This window comes from Triturus cristatus, chromosome 9 (genome assembly GCF_964204655.1).
Source record: "Triturus cristatus chromosome 9, aTriCri1.1, whole genome shotgun sequence".
NCBI classification, from domain to species: Eukaryota; Metazoa; Chordata; class Amphibia; order Caudata; family Salamandridae; genus Triturus; species Triturus cristatus.
The window spans coordinates 821764715-821783584 of record NC_140592.1 but is presented as its reverse complement, the minus strand read 5'-3'; the positions used below and the strand labels follow the sequence as shown (position 1 = coordinate 821783584).

Here is an 18870-nt window from a genome sequence, read left to right as displayed (position 1 = left end):
TCTTCGTCTTTTTCGTGTGAATTTCTCCAGTTTAATATTTTCATTTTCAGAATGATTTCACAGTCTTCACAGTGGTTCCTGAGCCAACACGTGTTTCGTCGCCTTTAGTTATATCGTACATGCGACTTGTTCACGGCCAGGTACAAATTGATATGGTAATCCACATTAGTCCAAATGTTATTAAAGATGTTGCAAACATTTGTTAACAACGTAAACAAATGTGCCCACAAGGCTATAGTGTACTAACTTGCACCGTGAAATCGGGTGAGTACTAGCCTTATCATATCAGTAGGTGAGTGTCTTAGCATGTATAACTTTAGCGTGTGGGTGTCATATGTGAAAAAATTCTATATGTGATGGAGGTACGTTCCCTGTGATGTATTCCAGATATCTCATGCGGTATGAAAGAGTCTATGAGGACGGACAAGAAATATAAAGGCAAGTGCTAATCATATGCAAACTAGCTATGAGTATATATAGCTCAAGTGATATACTAAAACGGTGAAGAGGAAGTCAAGAAACACTGACCTGAACACTGTCTTATAAACAAAAATCTGTAATATACAAGACCAGGAAGAGAATGTACGTAGCTATTAATATCCATGTATAGGGACATGATTGCAGAGTATTGAGACTACTGACAAAAATATGTCAAGAAAAGTATACATACATCAAGTATGACGATAATTCCAGGTCATACAATCAAGCGACGGGGGGGGCAGGAATCTGCAGGGTATATGCTTTCAAGATATCAGCTGTGCTCAGTATTTTAGAGTTCTTACCCCGTCTGAAACAGAGAGATAAAAAGTCTCCGCATAAGACAATGCTATTCTAACTGTCAAAATTAATGACTCCCAATCGAAATGTAAGAACAGCCACATGTCAATATATGACCCGTTGAGAGCGCTTCCCTTACCTCCGGGTAGAAGAAAATGTAACCGCAATGTATGGCTGCCCCTATCCGCGTCTGGCTCCAAATCCGAGTTGGCGTTAAACGTAACTCGGCGTGTTTATCTTAGACTCGGAAGTCACATGACCGGAAGTCGGTTGTGTGTCTATATCCAAGGTATAGCTAACAAAGGCGCCATATTTAAACTGGTCAAGATAAATGGTTTTAAGGTGTCCGACATTTCTAATACGAAAAGTGCCACTCCCGTGTGTTAGTAATCAAAGGGGAAGAGTTCCGTGTACGTCTAAAATATAATTCTGGTAAAAGGAAACACCGCGTGATTTGGTGTACGAAGGTAAAAGAGGTTGAATGGAGCATCCTATAAATAAAAGGATTCGTCGTATTTTTCATAACCAACATTGGAGAACCTAGTCATATGTAAATATATCCTATAAGAACTTATTACGCACACTATACTCGGAAGAGTGGCAGCCATCTTGGGTCAGGATAAGCCCAAGGTGTTGGAAAGACAAGGTAACTTTATTAGTAACCTAGCACGAACAAAATACGAGATTGATAAAATCCGTTGTGAGTTGTAATGGGGCCGACAGAGTTCTATATCAGTTGGCAATCTGTTAATACAATCTATAATTCCAATATTAAATAGGCCCCTGAACCATGGTGTTAATTAAAAAATGAGAGCGGAATGGTACCCGAGAAATAACGGGTACATTGCCAAAACAAATGCTAAATGGGCATTACAAATTATTAAGGAAGGGGCTGCACTTGTGGATATCTGTATGTTCAAATTAAATACGGCTGAGAAATATAATAAAAATGAGGCACTGAGCGTACCTGTAGGTATTTGTATTTCCCGGCTTTGAACATTCTGGGAGTCTTTATAAATGAAAAGACCGCTATGTGTAAACTGGGAACGACTTATCCAATGTGGTGATTATCAGTGGCTATGGTGCATGGGTGAGTGACATCTTAAAACATAATATTTACAAAGTTTTAATCCTGTAAATTCCATTTGTCAATACTTTCAAAGAAAAGGACAAAAAACAAAACGCAAAGATATACTCTATTCATGACAGGAGATGGTACATCAGTATGGAAATAATGCCTAACTTTTATTTGCCAAGAAAATAGTGCATCTCATCATCAACGTTCCTCCCTATATCAGTCGTACGTAGTTTCAGGATCCAGGATGCTTCATTTCTGCGAAGCATGAGTTCTCTGTTACCCCCTCTGGGGTTTCTCATGGTCTGCTCTATACCATAAAATAGGAAGTCCTTATGTAAACCCTGCGAATGGCATTCCAGGATGTGTGTTGCAATGGGGTATCTACGATCGCCCTGTTTAACCGCCCTCATGTGTTCCCCTATCCTGACACGCAAGGGACGTATCGTGCTACCCACATACTTTATGCTACATCTGCACTCAATGATGTATACTACAAAACTCGTGTTACAGTTGATATTCGTATGGATTTTGTAGCGTCTTTCGTTAGGACCCATGAACTCCAATTTCTTGTTGCACGCCCATTTACAGGCTGAGCAGTGTCCACATCTGTGGAAGCCCACCATATGTGTAGACAGCCAGTTCCTTCTGGTTGTGGGTGTAGGATAGCTGGGGCTGAGGAGACTTCTAAGACAGGTCCCCTTTCTATAGGTGATCTCTGGTTTGTTGCCAACCACACCTGTCATGGTCTCGTCTTTCTTTAGGATATGCCAGTGTCTATTTAGGCTTTTGACTAGCACATCCGAAAGGTTGTTGAAATTCGTAATGAATCTGACTTTGTTATCATCTTTCTTTCTGCTAGTAGTATCCCTGAGGGTCGTTTCTCTTTTGATCCTCATGATCCTAGATTCAGCTTTCTTAAGTGTATTAGTGTTGTAACCTCTTGACTTAAAACGTTTTGTCATTTCTTCAGTACATTTCGTGAAGTCGGAGTCCAGACTGCAATTGCGTCTGGCTCTGACAAATTCCCCATAAGGGATTGCATTGATCTGGTGCCTGGGGTGCGTGCTAGATGCATGTAGTATTGCATTGCACGCTGTATCCTTCCGATACAATCTGCTGTTAATCTGATTGTTAGCTATATACTATTCTGTATCGAGGAATGTTACCTTCACCTTGCTGTGCTCATGCGTGAATTTAATGTTCCATGTGTTACTGTTGAGGTGTTCAACAAATTTCATGAGTTTTTCATCGTCTCCTGTACAGATCATCAGGCAGTCATCAATATATCTGCCCCAAAAGAGAATGAACTCTGACCATTCACAACCATGTTGGCCCCAGATCCACTCCTCCTCAAACCATCCCATGAAAAGGTTGGCGTACGAAGGAGAGAATCTGGAGCCCATGGCAACTCCCTGTTTTTGGCGATACCATTTATCCTTAAACAGAAAAACATTGTTGTCAAGGATAAGTTCAATCATGGTAATTAGCATCTGTGTGTTCCCATGTGCTCGCAGATCTAGTGCGTAGAATTTTCCTGATAGCTTTCAATCCACATTCTCTTCTTATACTCGTATAAAGTGCTGTAACATCTAGTGTTACTAGTGTCATGTCAGGCTCCCACGTGATGTCCGATATGAGTCCTAAGATGTGTTTGGTATCTCGTATAAATGATGGGAGGTTGCATACCATTGGTTTCAAGAAAATGTCGACGTATTCAGACATTCTTTCTGTGGGGCCTTCTATCCCTGAAATAATCGGTCTGCCCGGTGAGAAGGGTAGATTCTTATGTATTTTTGGCAGTGTGTATATACATGGAAATCTTGGTTTGTTGACCTGTAAATAGCTATACTCGTCTTGATCCAAAATACCCATGCCATTCCATTGTTTTAGGTGTCTATTGATATGATCTGTAAGTTTCCAGATAGGGTTGGCAGTAATGTGTTCGTAGCATTCTAAGTCTCCCAATTGTGAGAGAATTTGCTTATTATAGTCTGTTTGACATGATGACGATATTGCCCCCTTTATCTGCCTCCTTTATGATTATGCTGTCATCAGTCCTTAGCTTTCTTAATGCTTGTCTTTCCCCATGTGTCAGGTGTTAGGTGTGGTGTATGTTTTTTTAAATCAAATCTGTCTAGATCACTGTTAACAAGTTTGTAGAAAATATCTATACTGTTCCCACTGTGTAAGATGGGTGTCCATTTGGACTTTTCTCTCAGACCACTCTCCACTCGTGCATCACTTATCACATTTAGATCCTGCATGACAATATCTGCAGTCGTAATCTCATCCTCACAATCTGTTAGTGACAAAAGTAACCTAGTATCAATGATTTCCTGGATAGTTATTGCACTCAATGGATGTGATTGTCGATCAACAGTATTTCTTTTATTTATTTCATTATCAAACATGAAATGCTTTTTGATTTTAATTTTTCTAATAAATTTAAACAAGTCTATTTTCAGATCCACCACATCCCCGTGACTCTTGGGACAAAAATGCAGACCTTTTTTAAGGAGAGCTTCGTCGTTGTTTGTTAGTATTTTGGGTGATAAATTGATTATGCTGACAGTATCTACTTTCTCCTGTTCCAAGATCTCGTTTTCATGCCTGCCCTCTCCTCTTTTTCTACCTCCTCTCTTCCCTCTCCTTGTCTTGGGCTTATTAGGGGGCGTTTGTTTTGTTCCCTGTTTCCCTTTTTGATGCGTAACATCTCTTGTAAAAAACGATTCTCTAAATCTGATGATTCTGTCCGGGTGTCTCCCTGTTGTGATCCACTCGTTATTGGTGTGTCGAGTGAGGTGTTACTGGAGTGTATGGAAGTTGCCGGTTTGGGTTTTGCGGGGTCATCCTTGGATACAAGGTGATCATATTTGGTGGCGAAGGTAAAGATCCTACCATTACGGTAATTAGCCTCATCTCTCAAGTTGTTTAGTCTTACGTGCTTTAATTTCTGTGATATGGTGTTTCAAGATGTCATTCAAGATGTTATAGTTTTTCTCAGTTGCTTCTGGGAGGTTAAGTGATTGGATTTCTGCTTCTAGGGCCTCTATCTCTGTTTGTAGTTTAGCTGTTTTCCTATCACAGTTTTCAATCAGTATTCCCATTAGTTTGTTAGAATTTTCTGTTAGTTCTTGTTCCCATGCTATTAACAGGTCTGGGTCTAGGTCATCATATGTTGCCAGAATTTGGGAACGGAGTCCCCTAGGTATTTGTTTTATTTTGATATATTGTTGAAGGGTGGCCCCGTCTCACCATTTGGATGCCTCATTTTTCCGTAGCCTTTCCAGACGTTGGAATTTGTTTTTGAGGCCTTCATTCGGTCTAGATGTAGCCCCTGGGTTCGATGGGAAAGATGTGTTGTCATCCCTATTATTAAAGAGGTCATCTGCTTCTTTGGCTCTACTACTTCTCATACTTTCAAAGGTATTCATGGTGCACCACAGCAGCCTTCTATTCTGTTATGTAGTTTACGTTCTGGGTAGTGGTATTATTAAATAGAAAATAGGCGCATATGGTGAGTACATCCGGTATCTGTAAGTTTCCAAATTAGTTACGGTGCTAAAGGTAGGATAAATGGTATCGCCAAAAACGGAGTTGCCATGGGCTCCAGATTCTCTCCTTCGTACGCCAACCTTTTCACGGGATGGTTTGAGGAGGAGTGGATCTGGGGCCAACATGGTTGTGAATGGTCAGAGTTCATTCTCTTTTGGGGCAGATATATTGATGACTGCCTGATGATCTGTACAGGAGACGATGAAAAACTCATGAAATTTGTTGAACACCTAAACAATAACACATGGAACATTAAATTCACACATGAGCACAGCAAGGTGAAGGTAACATTCCTCGATACAGAATTGTATATAGCTAACAATCAGATTAACAGCAGATTGTATCGGAAGGACACAGCGTGCAATGCAATACTACATGCATCTAGCGCGCACCCCAGGCACCAGATCAATGCAATCCCTTATGGGGGAATTTGTCAGAGCCAGACGCAATTGCAGTCTGGACTCCGACTTCACGAAATGTACTGAAGAAATGACGAAACGTTTTAAGTCAAGAGGTTACAACACTAATACACTTAAGAAAGCTGAATCTAGGATCATGAGAATCAAAAGAGAAATGAAACTCAGGGATACTACTAGCAGAAAGAAAGATGATAACAAAGTCAGGTTCATTACGAATTTCAACAACCTTTCGGATGTGCTAGTCAAAAGCCTAAATAGACACTGGCATATCCTAAAGAAAGACGAGACCATGACGGGGGTGGTTGGCAACAAACCAGAGATCACCTATAGAAAGGGGACCTGTCTTAGAAGTCTCCTCAGCCCCAGCTATCCTACACCCACAACCAGTAGGAACTGGCTGTCTACACATATGGTGGGCTTCCACAGATGTGGACACTGCTCAGCCTGTAAATGGGCGTGCAACAAGAAATTGGAGTTCATGGGTCCTAACGAAAGACGCTACAAAATCCATACGAATATCAACTGTAACACGAGTTTTGTATTATACATCATTGAGTGCAGATGTAGCATAAAGTATGTGGGTAGCACGATACGTCCCTTGCGTGTCAGGATAGGGGAACACATGAGGGAGGTTAAACAGGGCGATCGTAGATACCCCATTGCAACACACATCCTGGAATGCCATTCGCAGGGTTTACCTAAGGACTTCCTATTTTATGGTATAGAGCAGACCATGAGAAACCCCAGAGGGGGTAACAGAGTACTCATGCTTCGCAGAAATGAAGCATCCTGGATCCTGAAACTACGTACGACTGATATAGGGATGAACGTTGATGATGAGATGCACTATTTTCTTGGCAAATAAAAGTTAGGCATTATTTCCATACTGATGTACCATCTCCTGTCATGAATAGAGTATATCTTTGCGTTTTATTTTTTGTCCTTTTCTTTGAAAGTATTGACAAATGGAATTTACATGATTAAAACTTTGTAAATATTATGTTTTAAGATGTCACTCACCCATGCACCATAGCCACTGATAATCACCACATTGGATAAGTCGTTCCCAGTTTACACATAACGGTATGTTCAGGCTTTTCATTTATAAGGACTCCCAGAATGTTCAAAGCCGGGAAATACAAATACCTACAGGTACGCTCAGTGCCTCATATTTATAATATTTCTCAGCCGTATTTAATTCGAACATACAGATATCCACAAGTGCAGCCCCTTCCTTAATAATTTGTAATGCCCATTTAGCATTTGTTTTGGCAATGTACCCGTTATTTCTCGGGTACCATTCCGCTTTCATTTTTTAATTAACACCATGGTTCAGGGGCCTATTTAATATTGGAATTATAGATTGTATTAACAGATTGCCAACTGATATAGAACTCTGTCGGCCCCATTACAAGTCACCACGGATTTTATCAGTCTCGGTTTTTGTTCGTGCTAGGTTACTAATAAAGTTACCTTGTCTTTCCAACACCTTGGGCTTATCCTGACCCAAGATGGCTGCCACTCTTCCGAGTATAGTGTGTGTAATAAGTTCTTATAGGATATATTTACATATGACTAGGTTCTCTAATGTTGGTTATGAAAAATACGACGAATCCTTTTATTTATAGGATGCTCCATTCAACCTCTTTTACCTTCGTACACCAAATCACGCGGTGTTTCCTTTTACCAGAATTATATTTTAGACGTACACGGAACTCTTCCCCTTTGATTACTAACACACGGGAGTGGCACTTTTCGTATTAGAAATGTCGGACACCTTAAAACCATTTATCTTGACCAGTTTAAATATGGTGCCTTTGTTAGCTATACCTTGGATATAGACACACAACCGACTTCCGGTCATGTGACTTCCGAGTCTAAGATAAACACGCCGAGTTACGTTTAACGCCAACTCGGATTTGGAGCCAGACGCGGATAGGGGCAGCCATACATTGCGGTTACATTTTTTTCTACCCGGAGGTAAGGGAAGAGCTCTCAACGGGTCATATATTGACATGTGGCTGTTCTTACATTTCGATTGGGAGTCATTAATTTTGACAGTTAGAATAGCATTGTCTTATGCGGAGACTTTTTATCTCTCTGTTTCAGACGGGGTAAGAACTCTAAAATACTGAGCACAGCCGATACCTTGAAAGCATATACCCTGCAGATTCCTGCCCCCCCCCCCCCCCGTCGCTTGATTGTATGACCTGGAATTATCATCATACTTGATGTATGTATACTTTTCTTGACATATTTTTGTCAGTAGTCTCAATACTCTGCAATCATGTCCCTATACATGGATATTAATAGCTACGTACATTCTCTTCCTGGTCTTGTATATTACAGATTTTTGTTAATAAGACAGTGTTCAGGTCAGTGTTTCTTGACTTCCTCTTCACCGTTTTAGTATATCACTTGAGCTATATATACACATAGCTAGTTTGCATATGATTAGCACTTGCCTTTATATTTCTTGTCCGTCCTCATAGACTCTTTCATACCGCATGAGATATCTGGAATACATCACAGGGAACGTACCTCCATCACATATAGAATTTTTTCACATATGACACCCACACGCTAAAGTTATACATCCTAAGACACTCACCTACTGATATGATAAGGCTAGTACTCACCCGATTTCACGGTGCAAGTTAGTACACTATAGCCTTGTGATACCACCACCTGCAACCTATAATGTTCACACCTACCCTGGGGGCACGTTTGTTTACGTTGTTCACAAATGTTTGCAACAGCTTTAATAACATTTGGACTAATGTGGATTACCATATCAATTTGTACCTAGCCGTGAACAAGTCGCATGTACGATATAACTAAAGGCGACGAAACACGTGTTGGCTCAGGAACCACTGTGAAGACTGTGAAATCATTATGAAAATGAAAATATTAAACTGAAGAAATTCACAAGAAAAAGATGAAGATTTACTTTTTGTGCTTCATGCTGATTTGTATCATTATCTTTGCCAACTTTATTTCTGCGTGTGCTTGGGTATCCTTATGCTAACTGTGAGTACATACATGAGTGTCTGTAAGTGGGTGCAGGAGTATCTGAGTGGGTATGTGACTGAATGTATAAGTGTGTGAGTGGGTATGTGAATGGGTGTATAAGTGTCTGAGTGAGTTTGAGAGCGCGTACATGAGTCTGTGACAGTGACTGGTGAGTGTGTGCAAATATATGTATCTTTTATATTTCCACCAATATTCGCGATGACCTCACAATGTCCCCGCAATGGGACACAGTGGGGCCGTACTGGTTGTTACAGCGTCATCCCAAATATCGCGTGCAATCAGAAAAATCTATTTTGGACACAACTTGTGTCACTAACACCCCTATTTCTCAAACATGAGGTCAGAGTATCTCCACCCTGACCCCTTATCTTAGCTTTGATACATATCTTCAGCCCCGGGAACTGATCGATAAAATGGTGGCCGTAACTTTCTGTTCAGATTGTGTTCAGCCAATCCCAGCATTCCCGTTGGCGCGCGCTTTCGCAATTTACTTTGAACACGTCACAATTTAAACGTGATCACGGACGCTTGTGCATCCCCTTTAGTAATACCGATAGCGCTGGCGCACTTAAAGTGCCAGCGCTACCTTCAGGAGGCTTTCCCTCATTTGCATAGGGGTGTGTCCTATGCAAATAAGGGAAATCCTTTGCCCCCTGATAGCAGCCCTCTGGAGGGGAGGAAGGGGGTCACTGACTGCACCCGCCTGCAAGGGGATCTCTAATTCCCTATAAAAGTGCTGGCTGGGTTGCCGCCTGCAGTGGGAATTCAGAGTGGCTGCTCCAGGTGAAGTGCATACATCATAATAGGGCACATTGTCATTGTTTGTGCCTGGCGCACCCTGCGCCCGACGCAAACAATGACAATGCGTAATACAGCCCATAATCTCTGTGGGATATTTGCATAGGATCAATTATGCCAAAATAATGGATATTTAAAGCGTCCGTATCCAGGTGTTGTGGTGTCCCATTTTTGCGTGTTATCTTAGTCTTAATAGCATTGTACAGTGAATTTAGAAAACAGGTTTTAGACTACTCGAGCATCCCCGACTATAATGCAGGCACCATTATAAAATCAGAGGAAAATGATTTTTTCGGCATAGAAACAATGGAGGAAAACATTTGTAAATTTAACTTCAAGTTTTTTTTTCTAGAAGGAGATTAGGACTCTATACCCCTAGTTTATTCCTGAGCTCTAAGTAATCAACCCCCATTAGCAATGCAAATTTAGTTATTGTGACCAATATATTTATAAACTGCACTTATGTAAAAAAAAAACTCTAATTGTGATTACATGATAGTTACATATAGTTGACCACTATTAACCCTCAGATTCATGGAATTGTGTTCTTTAAAAGCTTTGTCTGCATAACCTCCTTAGACTTATTAAAATACTGAAGCCTTGAATATTTTGTGAGAAGCTTGTTCAGAGCTTTGGGTTCGTTTCTGATATCACTTGCTTGACATTGAAACAAAGTATAACATTCCGCCGCGGTGCTGGGGGGGTGCGGGGAGAGCGCGGCGCCGCCATGCTCGTGACGGAACCACGCCGTCATGAGTCACGGGCGAGCTGTGCTCATGACGGCGTGGTTCCGTCACGACTCCGCCCACTCTCTATTTCGCCCACTAAGGCGGGGAATCAGTGCCGCGTGGGAGGAGCGGCCGCAGCATGACGGAACCACGCCATCATGAGCACACGCCGCCCCTGGCTCATGATGGCGTGGTTCCGTCATGCGCACGCAAGGGGTTAAGGAACTTATGTATTTATCACACAATTGAGCTGAACCAAACTTAGTTCATGTAATCAATAACGTGTGACTTTGTAATGAAAATACATTTTTCTTCCCCTTTTTGTCTTCACTCTTTGCAGACTATGAACGAGTTTGAATATCTGAAACTATTAGGAAAAGGCACTTTTGGAAAGGTCATTTTAGTGAAGGAAAAAGCAACAGGACGCTATTATGCAATGAAAATTTTAAAGAAAGAAGTTATTGTTGCAAAGGTAGGTGTGACATCCATTGAGTTTTTCTTTTTACAATAAATTATTCCGGTCTTTTTCCACATTATAGGTTGACAATTTTCTTTTTGAAATCTGTTTGCTTTTTCAGGATGAAGTAGCACACACACTCACAGAAAACCGTGTTTTACAGAATTCTAGACATCCATTCTTAACAGTAAGTTTACTATCTTGTTATCTTCTTTGCTGAGTATTATACTATGTGCCACGGCTTGTATTACTATACCTCAATCAACAGAGCAAGCTATAGAGCCATAGGAAACTGGGTCTAATATAAACAACCATTTGCAATGCAATAGGTCTCGCATTTATGAGAGTTTGGGCTATTGGCATTGTAAATGACATTAGCTTAAACTCATTGCAAAAACTTTTTTTGTAAAAGCGCCCCATGTTGGACTTTCACGTTAATGGAGGCCCCGCCCCCTTTTTTTCCCGCTTTTAGACGAGCCCTGTCTAAAGAAAGGTCTGCGGCCGCCAATAAAGTGAATGTGCAGAATGGGGCCGCTTTTACCAAAAAAGCATTTGTTTGTCAACTTGAAAAACGAATGCCTTTTTTTTTTAAAAAGAGACCAATTCCGCAGTTTCACTTTAATAGCTGCCGCGGACCTTTCTTTATACGCAGCTCGTCTAAAGGAAGAAATACAGCCTCTATTAACTTGAAAGCGCGGCATGGGCTCTTCTAAACAAAACAAAAAAAAGTGAATACATAGAGAAAACAAACATGTGCCCGGGTTTGGAGCCGCAAATAAAACAAAGGCGCGCCCATCACGGTGGCATGCTGTGCAAGTACAAAAAATATATATAAAGTGTTAGGAGAGAGCATGCCTTGCCTGCAACAGCAGGCAGGTGAAAACCATTTAAAGAAATAGTGCTCTGAGGCTGTAATTAAAGACTACCGAGTAGCAACACAAGTTAGAGAGCCAGTCCTTATGGGAGGTTACAAAATGAGATGATGGTGAACAGTTGGTTCTGTAGGGTGTTTCTTTATAATACACTGCCCTGTTTACTTCTGAATGGCCACCTCTATGGCAAAAATCAAACTGATTAATGGATCTAAAGATATATACATATATTAAGTAATTGACACCAGAGATCGTAAAAGAATAATGAGGTATGTTATTATTCATATACTATGCGGGCTCACAATAGTACACAGGACCATTGTTTTAACATATACAAAGAATGCAAAAAAACAATGGGTACCAGATACACAGTGGGTGCAATGAGTCAGAAATACAAACATTTAAATACAGAAGACCTAACATAATTACACAGAAAATACAAAAATTATTCAATGATGGTGTCCAGGGATAGTTCAAATAGATGCAAGTTTAGGTCCTTTTTGTTAGGATGTGTGGGGTATGCTTGATCGTGATATGGAACACTTGTAGTAATCGTCATCATGTCGACCCAATTAAGTTATGTGCTCAGATCTAACATCACCACGGGTCTTCATCGGGACAAGAACATTTAAAGTAATATATGTATATATCTTTAGATTAATTCATCAGTTCGATTTTTGCCATAGATGTGGCCATTCCGAAGTAAACAGGGAATTAAGTGTATTATAAAGAAATACCCTACAGAACCAACTCTTCTCCATACAGATTGACTTCCCAGGTTCCGTGGGATACTCTGTTACCCCATTAGCCATAACTGACAAAATGAGACCAGGCAGTACTAAGGAGGGACACTAAGCCTGTTGACCAATGAAAAGCCACAGTTTACAAAGGACCGTGATATTAACCAATGACCATTATGGGCAGAAAGTGGGCAGAGCTTTGAGTCCATACCTAAATACAGCATGCCTTGCCGAGCAGCGCATGCACTGCCCAGACTCGGCATAAAAACGGTGGTTTTCATTGGTATCATTGAATCATAATATTGAGTCAAAATATCTTAATATCTGAAAAAAGTACTGGTAAAATAAATGTTATAAGCACAACATATGACCACCTTGTCACCGTCTGTAGTGTTTGTTTGTGATTCCCTTTTTGTTCTCTTGGGATTCATTAAAGGTTATGTTTGTGTTTGTATGTAACAACCATTGCAGACATTTATCTTAGATAAAGTGTGAATTTGGAACTATGAGAACATTGCATAAAATGTGAAAGAAAATGAGATGAGGTATATCTTGGTTTATAGTGTGCCTCCTACCTGCTTTTTTGCTAAATGAGGTAGGCCTCCCTCTGAATACGACCACATTAGTAATCAAATGTGAAGCCCCATGGAGATAATTGGAAAATTCATCATTTCCATTGCAGATGTTTTATTGTACGAAATGGAGACGCTTCCATATAAAAGGCCTTACTCATTTTACCCGCTCTATGGAGACCATTGTTTTTAGTTCCTGAGTCCTATAGTATGAAACACTTCCACCAAAGCTGGTTAGAAGTGCCAGCTCTGTGAGGCCATGTTTGCCACCTTTTCCAGCATGAATAGTGTAAACTAATAGAGGGACGGGTGATTGGTGCACTCCCAGACTGGTGGTACAAGGGGGTGGATAAGGTAACTTTCTCTTCGGGTTCACAGAAGAGCAAACTTAAATCTTTCATCCTTCTGAGGTGGTGACCGCCTTTGTTACTCACCTCTGGAGTTCGGCTCAGGATCTTCGTCTGCATTTAAATGGCTGATCGATCAAGACGTCCATGTTATAGACCACTCAGGCCACACTTCAGAAGGTGCTGGTCACCTTTGGATCACTCTATGTGCCCAGGGTCATCTGATTATGTCTTGATGGCGGGATGTCGTCACATTATTGATGTTTTCTTAGACACTGTCCTTTCCTACTCCTGACTTGAGCGGATCTCTTCAGCATGCAGTTTTGTTCTTTTCATTCCAAGTACTTTCATTGATGCCTTGTGCCTTCATCTTTTCCTAAATCAAATGTGAATGAGATGTAGCCATAGACATGTACACTTTTGAAGACTCAGTTGGATCTAAAGCCAGATCCCTAGAACATGCTCATTTTGGTTTTGTCTTGCCTGACATCAGCCCAGCCATGTAATCTTCAAGGGTCCTTTTCAGAGCCCACCCACTCGTTGTCATCAGTATTGACTCCTCAGTATTGTTAGAGAGCTCAGTGAGTATTCTCTCAGTTGAGGGGCCCTAGTTATAGAACAAAAGATCCCATGTTGCTATGGTTCTCTGTGAAAGTGTATACATTTTGGCTTTTTGTTTTGGTTACGGTCTCTTATGGTAGAAATGCCCTGGAGAACTCTACTTCGGCCCTCATTCTGAGGATCGTACATTCCAATTTGGGAGCATGTGTATGTATTGTGCAGGAATCCCAATGAGCCTCCTAAAGCTTGTCCATACTTCAACGTACCAACAGCACTTGCGCTACATGGAATGTCTATACACTTGTGCATACTGCTCTCCATAGCTAAACATGCTTTCAGTGCTCTGTGGCTTACTGGCATCTTTTCTTATTTCTCTTGTATGAGGTATTTCCAATGAGAGCTTGAAGAGTTTATCTATAAATTCCGTATTACAGAGAGCAAACTAGAGTTGATATTTACTTCGCGATGTTTTCCTGTGTTGTCTTTAGGGCACAATATTAATTTGTTTGATCATTTTTCCCAACTGTTATTCCACAAAAGAAATGTCACGATGTGCTGTGAGCAAAGACATTTTTAAGTTTTGAGATGGCGTCTTTTAGTTCATATGCTTATTGAGGTTTCACCGATATCTTTTAGTGGTTGGTGTTTTTTCTTTCTTTATATGTCTTTAAATATCAGCTTTGTTTTACCGAGAGCAGCGTCATTTTCTGGTCCTGAGGTCGGGATTCTTTTCCTATTGAAGGCTTTTTGGGGGCTGCTGTGCCAAATGAGGTGGGAGAGTCTAGGTGACAGGATCGTGAAATCATTTTTTTTTCTCCATAATTTGGAATTTGTCAGCCGTATTGGCACTTTAAAATAACTCAATTTTCATTGTTTAATTGATTTTTTTAAATGTGCTGGACCCCATCATCTTTTACTAGGCAGCTGAGCCAGAAGACAGTGTTTACCATGGGGGTAAGTCCTTAGCTTCCTCACGTCATGTTTTAGCTGTAAAGCCACTTTTAATCTGAGCCTAGAGACGTCTCCGAGAGCTAGCTACCCGCCAGCATCTGCATTCATTCTAGCTGGAAAGGAACATGCACGTCACCCTGGAGGTAGCACTGCAGTCCTCCTTTAATTTCCATCGTGATTTGTGAAAGAAGGACAACCTATACAATTAATGGTTAAGGATTGTGATGGGTATGTATACCCTCAGATTCCTCTCCTTAGATTATTTCCCAGGAGTCGGATTGGATTTAGGGATTGTTCATAGCAGTGGTCATGCGTGCCATCAGGAGGCCTCATGTGGCTCTGCCCTGACTCAATACTGATCCGAAATTAATGGAGCAAAGCTACATATAAGTGCCACCCCTGCACCCTGACGTCATTTCCTTTCTTTCCACACCTTTTGACATAGTTCGCTTCTGAATTTCTTTTTCCTGTAGATTTCTAAAACTCCAAACAGTGGGCCTAGGGACGATGTTCCCACTGAAATTGACAGAATTCAAGCTGTGCTGCCACTGAAGGAAGCTGATGTCAGTCATAAATCCACACCAGGTGTCTTTGGTTCCTCTGCTTGGGATGCGACATTAAGTCTACTGTGATAAGTGCACCCTCATGCACCCGGAAGTAATTTGAGACCGGGAAGCAGCGCTGTATGTCGTATAGCACAAGGTGTGGCCTTAACGTAGGTCCAACTCTAGTTCATGAGCCCAGATTTGTTCTGGTAGCGGGACTGATCCGATGACCGTTCCACTTCCTGCTCCAAGTCTTCCAGTAAACCCAAGTCCAAACACAAGCATAAAAAAGCAAAGCGGTACTCAAACCTATCCCACCAATCTGATTCTAAGGAGACGATGCAAGGGCGTCAAGATGTTAGTGCCACTCCATCAAGGTCACCAGTCTTAGTTGATTCTTCAGCTGGCCCGACACACCAGAGTTCCCTGGGCCATCTTCTATCCCACAGCAGTTAGCGTCCTTCAAAGAAGTTTGCAGTCAGGTTACAAACAGCAGGTCCATTCCTGCCACCGTCTGTCCCCTTGGGTTCTCCTAATGGGTTCTTACTGATCTAGTATAGACTTCCACACCAGCCTTGCGATGCATGCCAGTTCCCGCTACCCAGACCCCAGTGCTGGCGCCATTAGTGCTGGACGATGACCTGTGCCAACGTCTGTCACATCCCAAACTGACATCAGCCCTAGCTTGACAGTTGTGAAATTGCAAAAGTGCATGCAGTTGTTATACATCCTAACTCTAACCCTGTACCTCAGAAGCATCACAGCTACTAGCAGAGGTTCCATTATCATTTTGGGTCTGGCTCTGATACTGTGTAGAGCAGAGTGCATTCCAGGATGTTGTTGATGGTGAAGAAGTGGGCTTGCTTCCCCCTCATAATAATGATGATGCCTTATATTTGCCTTCCAGAATGCCAGTGAGCTTCATACCTCACCCGAGACAAATCTTGACTTGCCACTGGGGTCACCAACAGAGAAGAGTTTCTCATTCTCAGTTCAAAGGGCCCCTGGGTTATTAGAGTTCCAGCTGCCCTCCATTGAGACTAAACTGCAATTTTGCAGTTGGAGATTGCAATATTTGAGCCCTTATTCTATTAAATGTTGCGCTGATATGAACTGGCAGGTGTCCCACGGTCTACGACTGGAGCTTGGTGAACGAGATTTTCTAACCAAGCATCCAACTCCAGAGAGCCTCAGTGTGCAGGCTGTAACCAGTAATGTGATTCCTAATTCATGTCCACTGCTCTTGTAGATCGAGAATCTAAAAAGGATTGATATCTTTCGCAAACCGAATTACTAAAATTTTACAAGCCCTTATGCTTTACTCCCCATTGCTCCCGCTATCGTACATGCTTTTTTCAGGTTCCCACAGACAATACCAACGCCATGTGGTATCATATCAGGGAGGGCTGGGTAGGTGCTGGGTCCTTTGCCAGGAGGCCTTTCGTGTGTCTGAAGATGGTAGGGTGCCAGGGCATCTTCCTGGTCCTAAATTACCTGCCAGGGCAGACTAACTTAACAGGATGCCAGTGCGTTGGATATCTCCCGAGGTACTGATCTAGTTTCCCTTAACCGGACCTACCACAATAGAAATTGCCTCCTACTCTATGGTTATGCAGAGAGCGGCTGAAGTTCTTGATATTCACATTCCCACTCAGGAGGTTGAAACCAGTGTTCTGACGGAGGTCCTACAACCTGGTCATTTGAGCTCTGAGCCTCAGCACCTCTTTAATGAGGGTGCTTCTTGGGTATCTGGGCCAAGCCATTTTCAGCCCCCTGTGCATCGTCAGATCATCAGACGCCATTGCCATGCTCTAGACAACCCTGCCTTCCACCCTCAGCACTGTACACCGAAGAGTCTTGTGGTACAGGCTTCAGCCAGTAGTCAACCCAAACTTGTTTGCCACTACTCTCCCTGACAGAATTGAAAAGGAGAGAGACTTTTCACAAAAGAGTTTTCTCCTCTACAAGTTTAGTTCTTCGTTCTGTTAATGCCAGCTGACTTTTAGGCTGCTGTTCTCACACCTGTTGTGACTGTGGCCCAAGTGTTGCCCATTGTTCCAGAAGAAGCCCCGTCCATTCTTTCCCAGACCATACAAGATGGTCGTGATGCAACAAAGTTCACCATCCACTGTAGTCTAGACACTACTGGCTACATCACTAGGGTTATTAGCACTTGTGTGGCTTTCGCAGACACGCATGGATGCAAACCATTGGCTTTTCAAGAGATATTCAGGCCAGACTCCTGGACTTGCCCCTTAATTGTTTCCGACTATGTTGGAATAAAGCTGATTCGCCGTTGAGCACTTTAAAGATAGCAAGACCATAACTTGCTCCCTGGACTTTTGTGTGGTGCAGAAAAGGACCTTGTTGATATGGCTAGTCCTCTGCATTAGAATCTACTATGCTTTGGACAAGAAGCAGCACCTGGAGGTTCCCATTCAACCAGGGCTAAGGCTGCTACCTTAGCGCTGGTGCGAGAAGTGCCTGTCCTTGATACCTGCCATGCTGTGACGTGTGCATCAGTTCATACGTTCACGCAGCACTACTGCCTTGACGGCCAGGTCCAGCAGGAAAGACACATTGCCCGATCGGTTTTGCATGAGGTCTGGACTCCACTACACAGACGCTTCACCTTTGGGAGGTACTGCTATGGTATCTATTCTACGGTGAGGAATCTACAGTCAGAAGTATCAATCAGAACAATTCATTTACTTTAGGGAACACTCCTGATTCATACTATATTTAACTGCAAATTCCTCACCACACTTCCACCTCCCTTTTCAGAGGTGTATCCTCTTTTCAACATTTAAAAGGTCCCAAGTTAGTATTCAACACACTGTAATCAACAAATGTCCACCCTTTGTCTGAAGGCACATAAATGGAAAAGATAACAAACTGACATCAGTGTGCAGGGATGACGCTTTTATTGTGGTTCCATGCCATCAGTTCCTGGACGGTATGGAGTCAACACACAGCCACTCTGTGCCTCCTGGTGGTGCACGGAAGCACTGCTATAACACATCTCCAGATTCAGTCTGATTCCTGGCGAATATTCTAGAGTGAGTAATCTGGGGTTAGCTAGAGCATTACCAGCGGCGGTCTTCACAGGGAGCATTGCCCCCTGCCTGCTGCCCACCGTGCAGGACAAATAAAATGACAATGAAAAGATTTCATTTTCATTTTACTTTTCCCACATGCTCACTTCAGGAGGCAGCCGACCCGGAGTCCATAGACATATGTGGCAGCAGAGGACAGGAGCAGTGGCTGGCTGGATGCTTCGAAGTGTGCATGTCACTTTGAAGGTCTCCACTCAGCTGTCTTAAACAGCTGGGTGGAAACAAAGTACAGGCCTACAGGGCCTAAATGAGCATCCAGCCAGCCTGCTCCATCCAATCCAGGCTCTTTTGTCTTGCGTGGTAACTGCATGAGAGCAGCGC

General features: G+C 42.2%; 1 protein-coding gene across 3 annotated transcripts in view; it reads left to right on the top strand.

Moving 5' to 3' along the window:
* Positions 1–18870, top strand: part of AKT1 (AKT serine/threonine kinase 1) — a 445992-nt gene that overhangs the window by 360531 nt on the left and 66591 nt on the right. For all 3 annotated transcript variants that reach the window (XM_085626243.1, XM_085626242.1, XM_085626244.1), the window contains exons 6-7: positions 10729–10860; positions 10967–11032. In XM_085626243.1, the coding sequence (XP_085482369.1) occupies positions 10729–10860; positions 10967–11032 (198 nt within the window). The remainder of the gene's footprint in view (positions 1–10728; positions 10861–10966; positions 11033–18870) is intronic.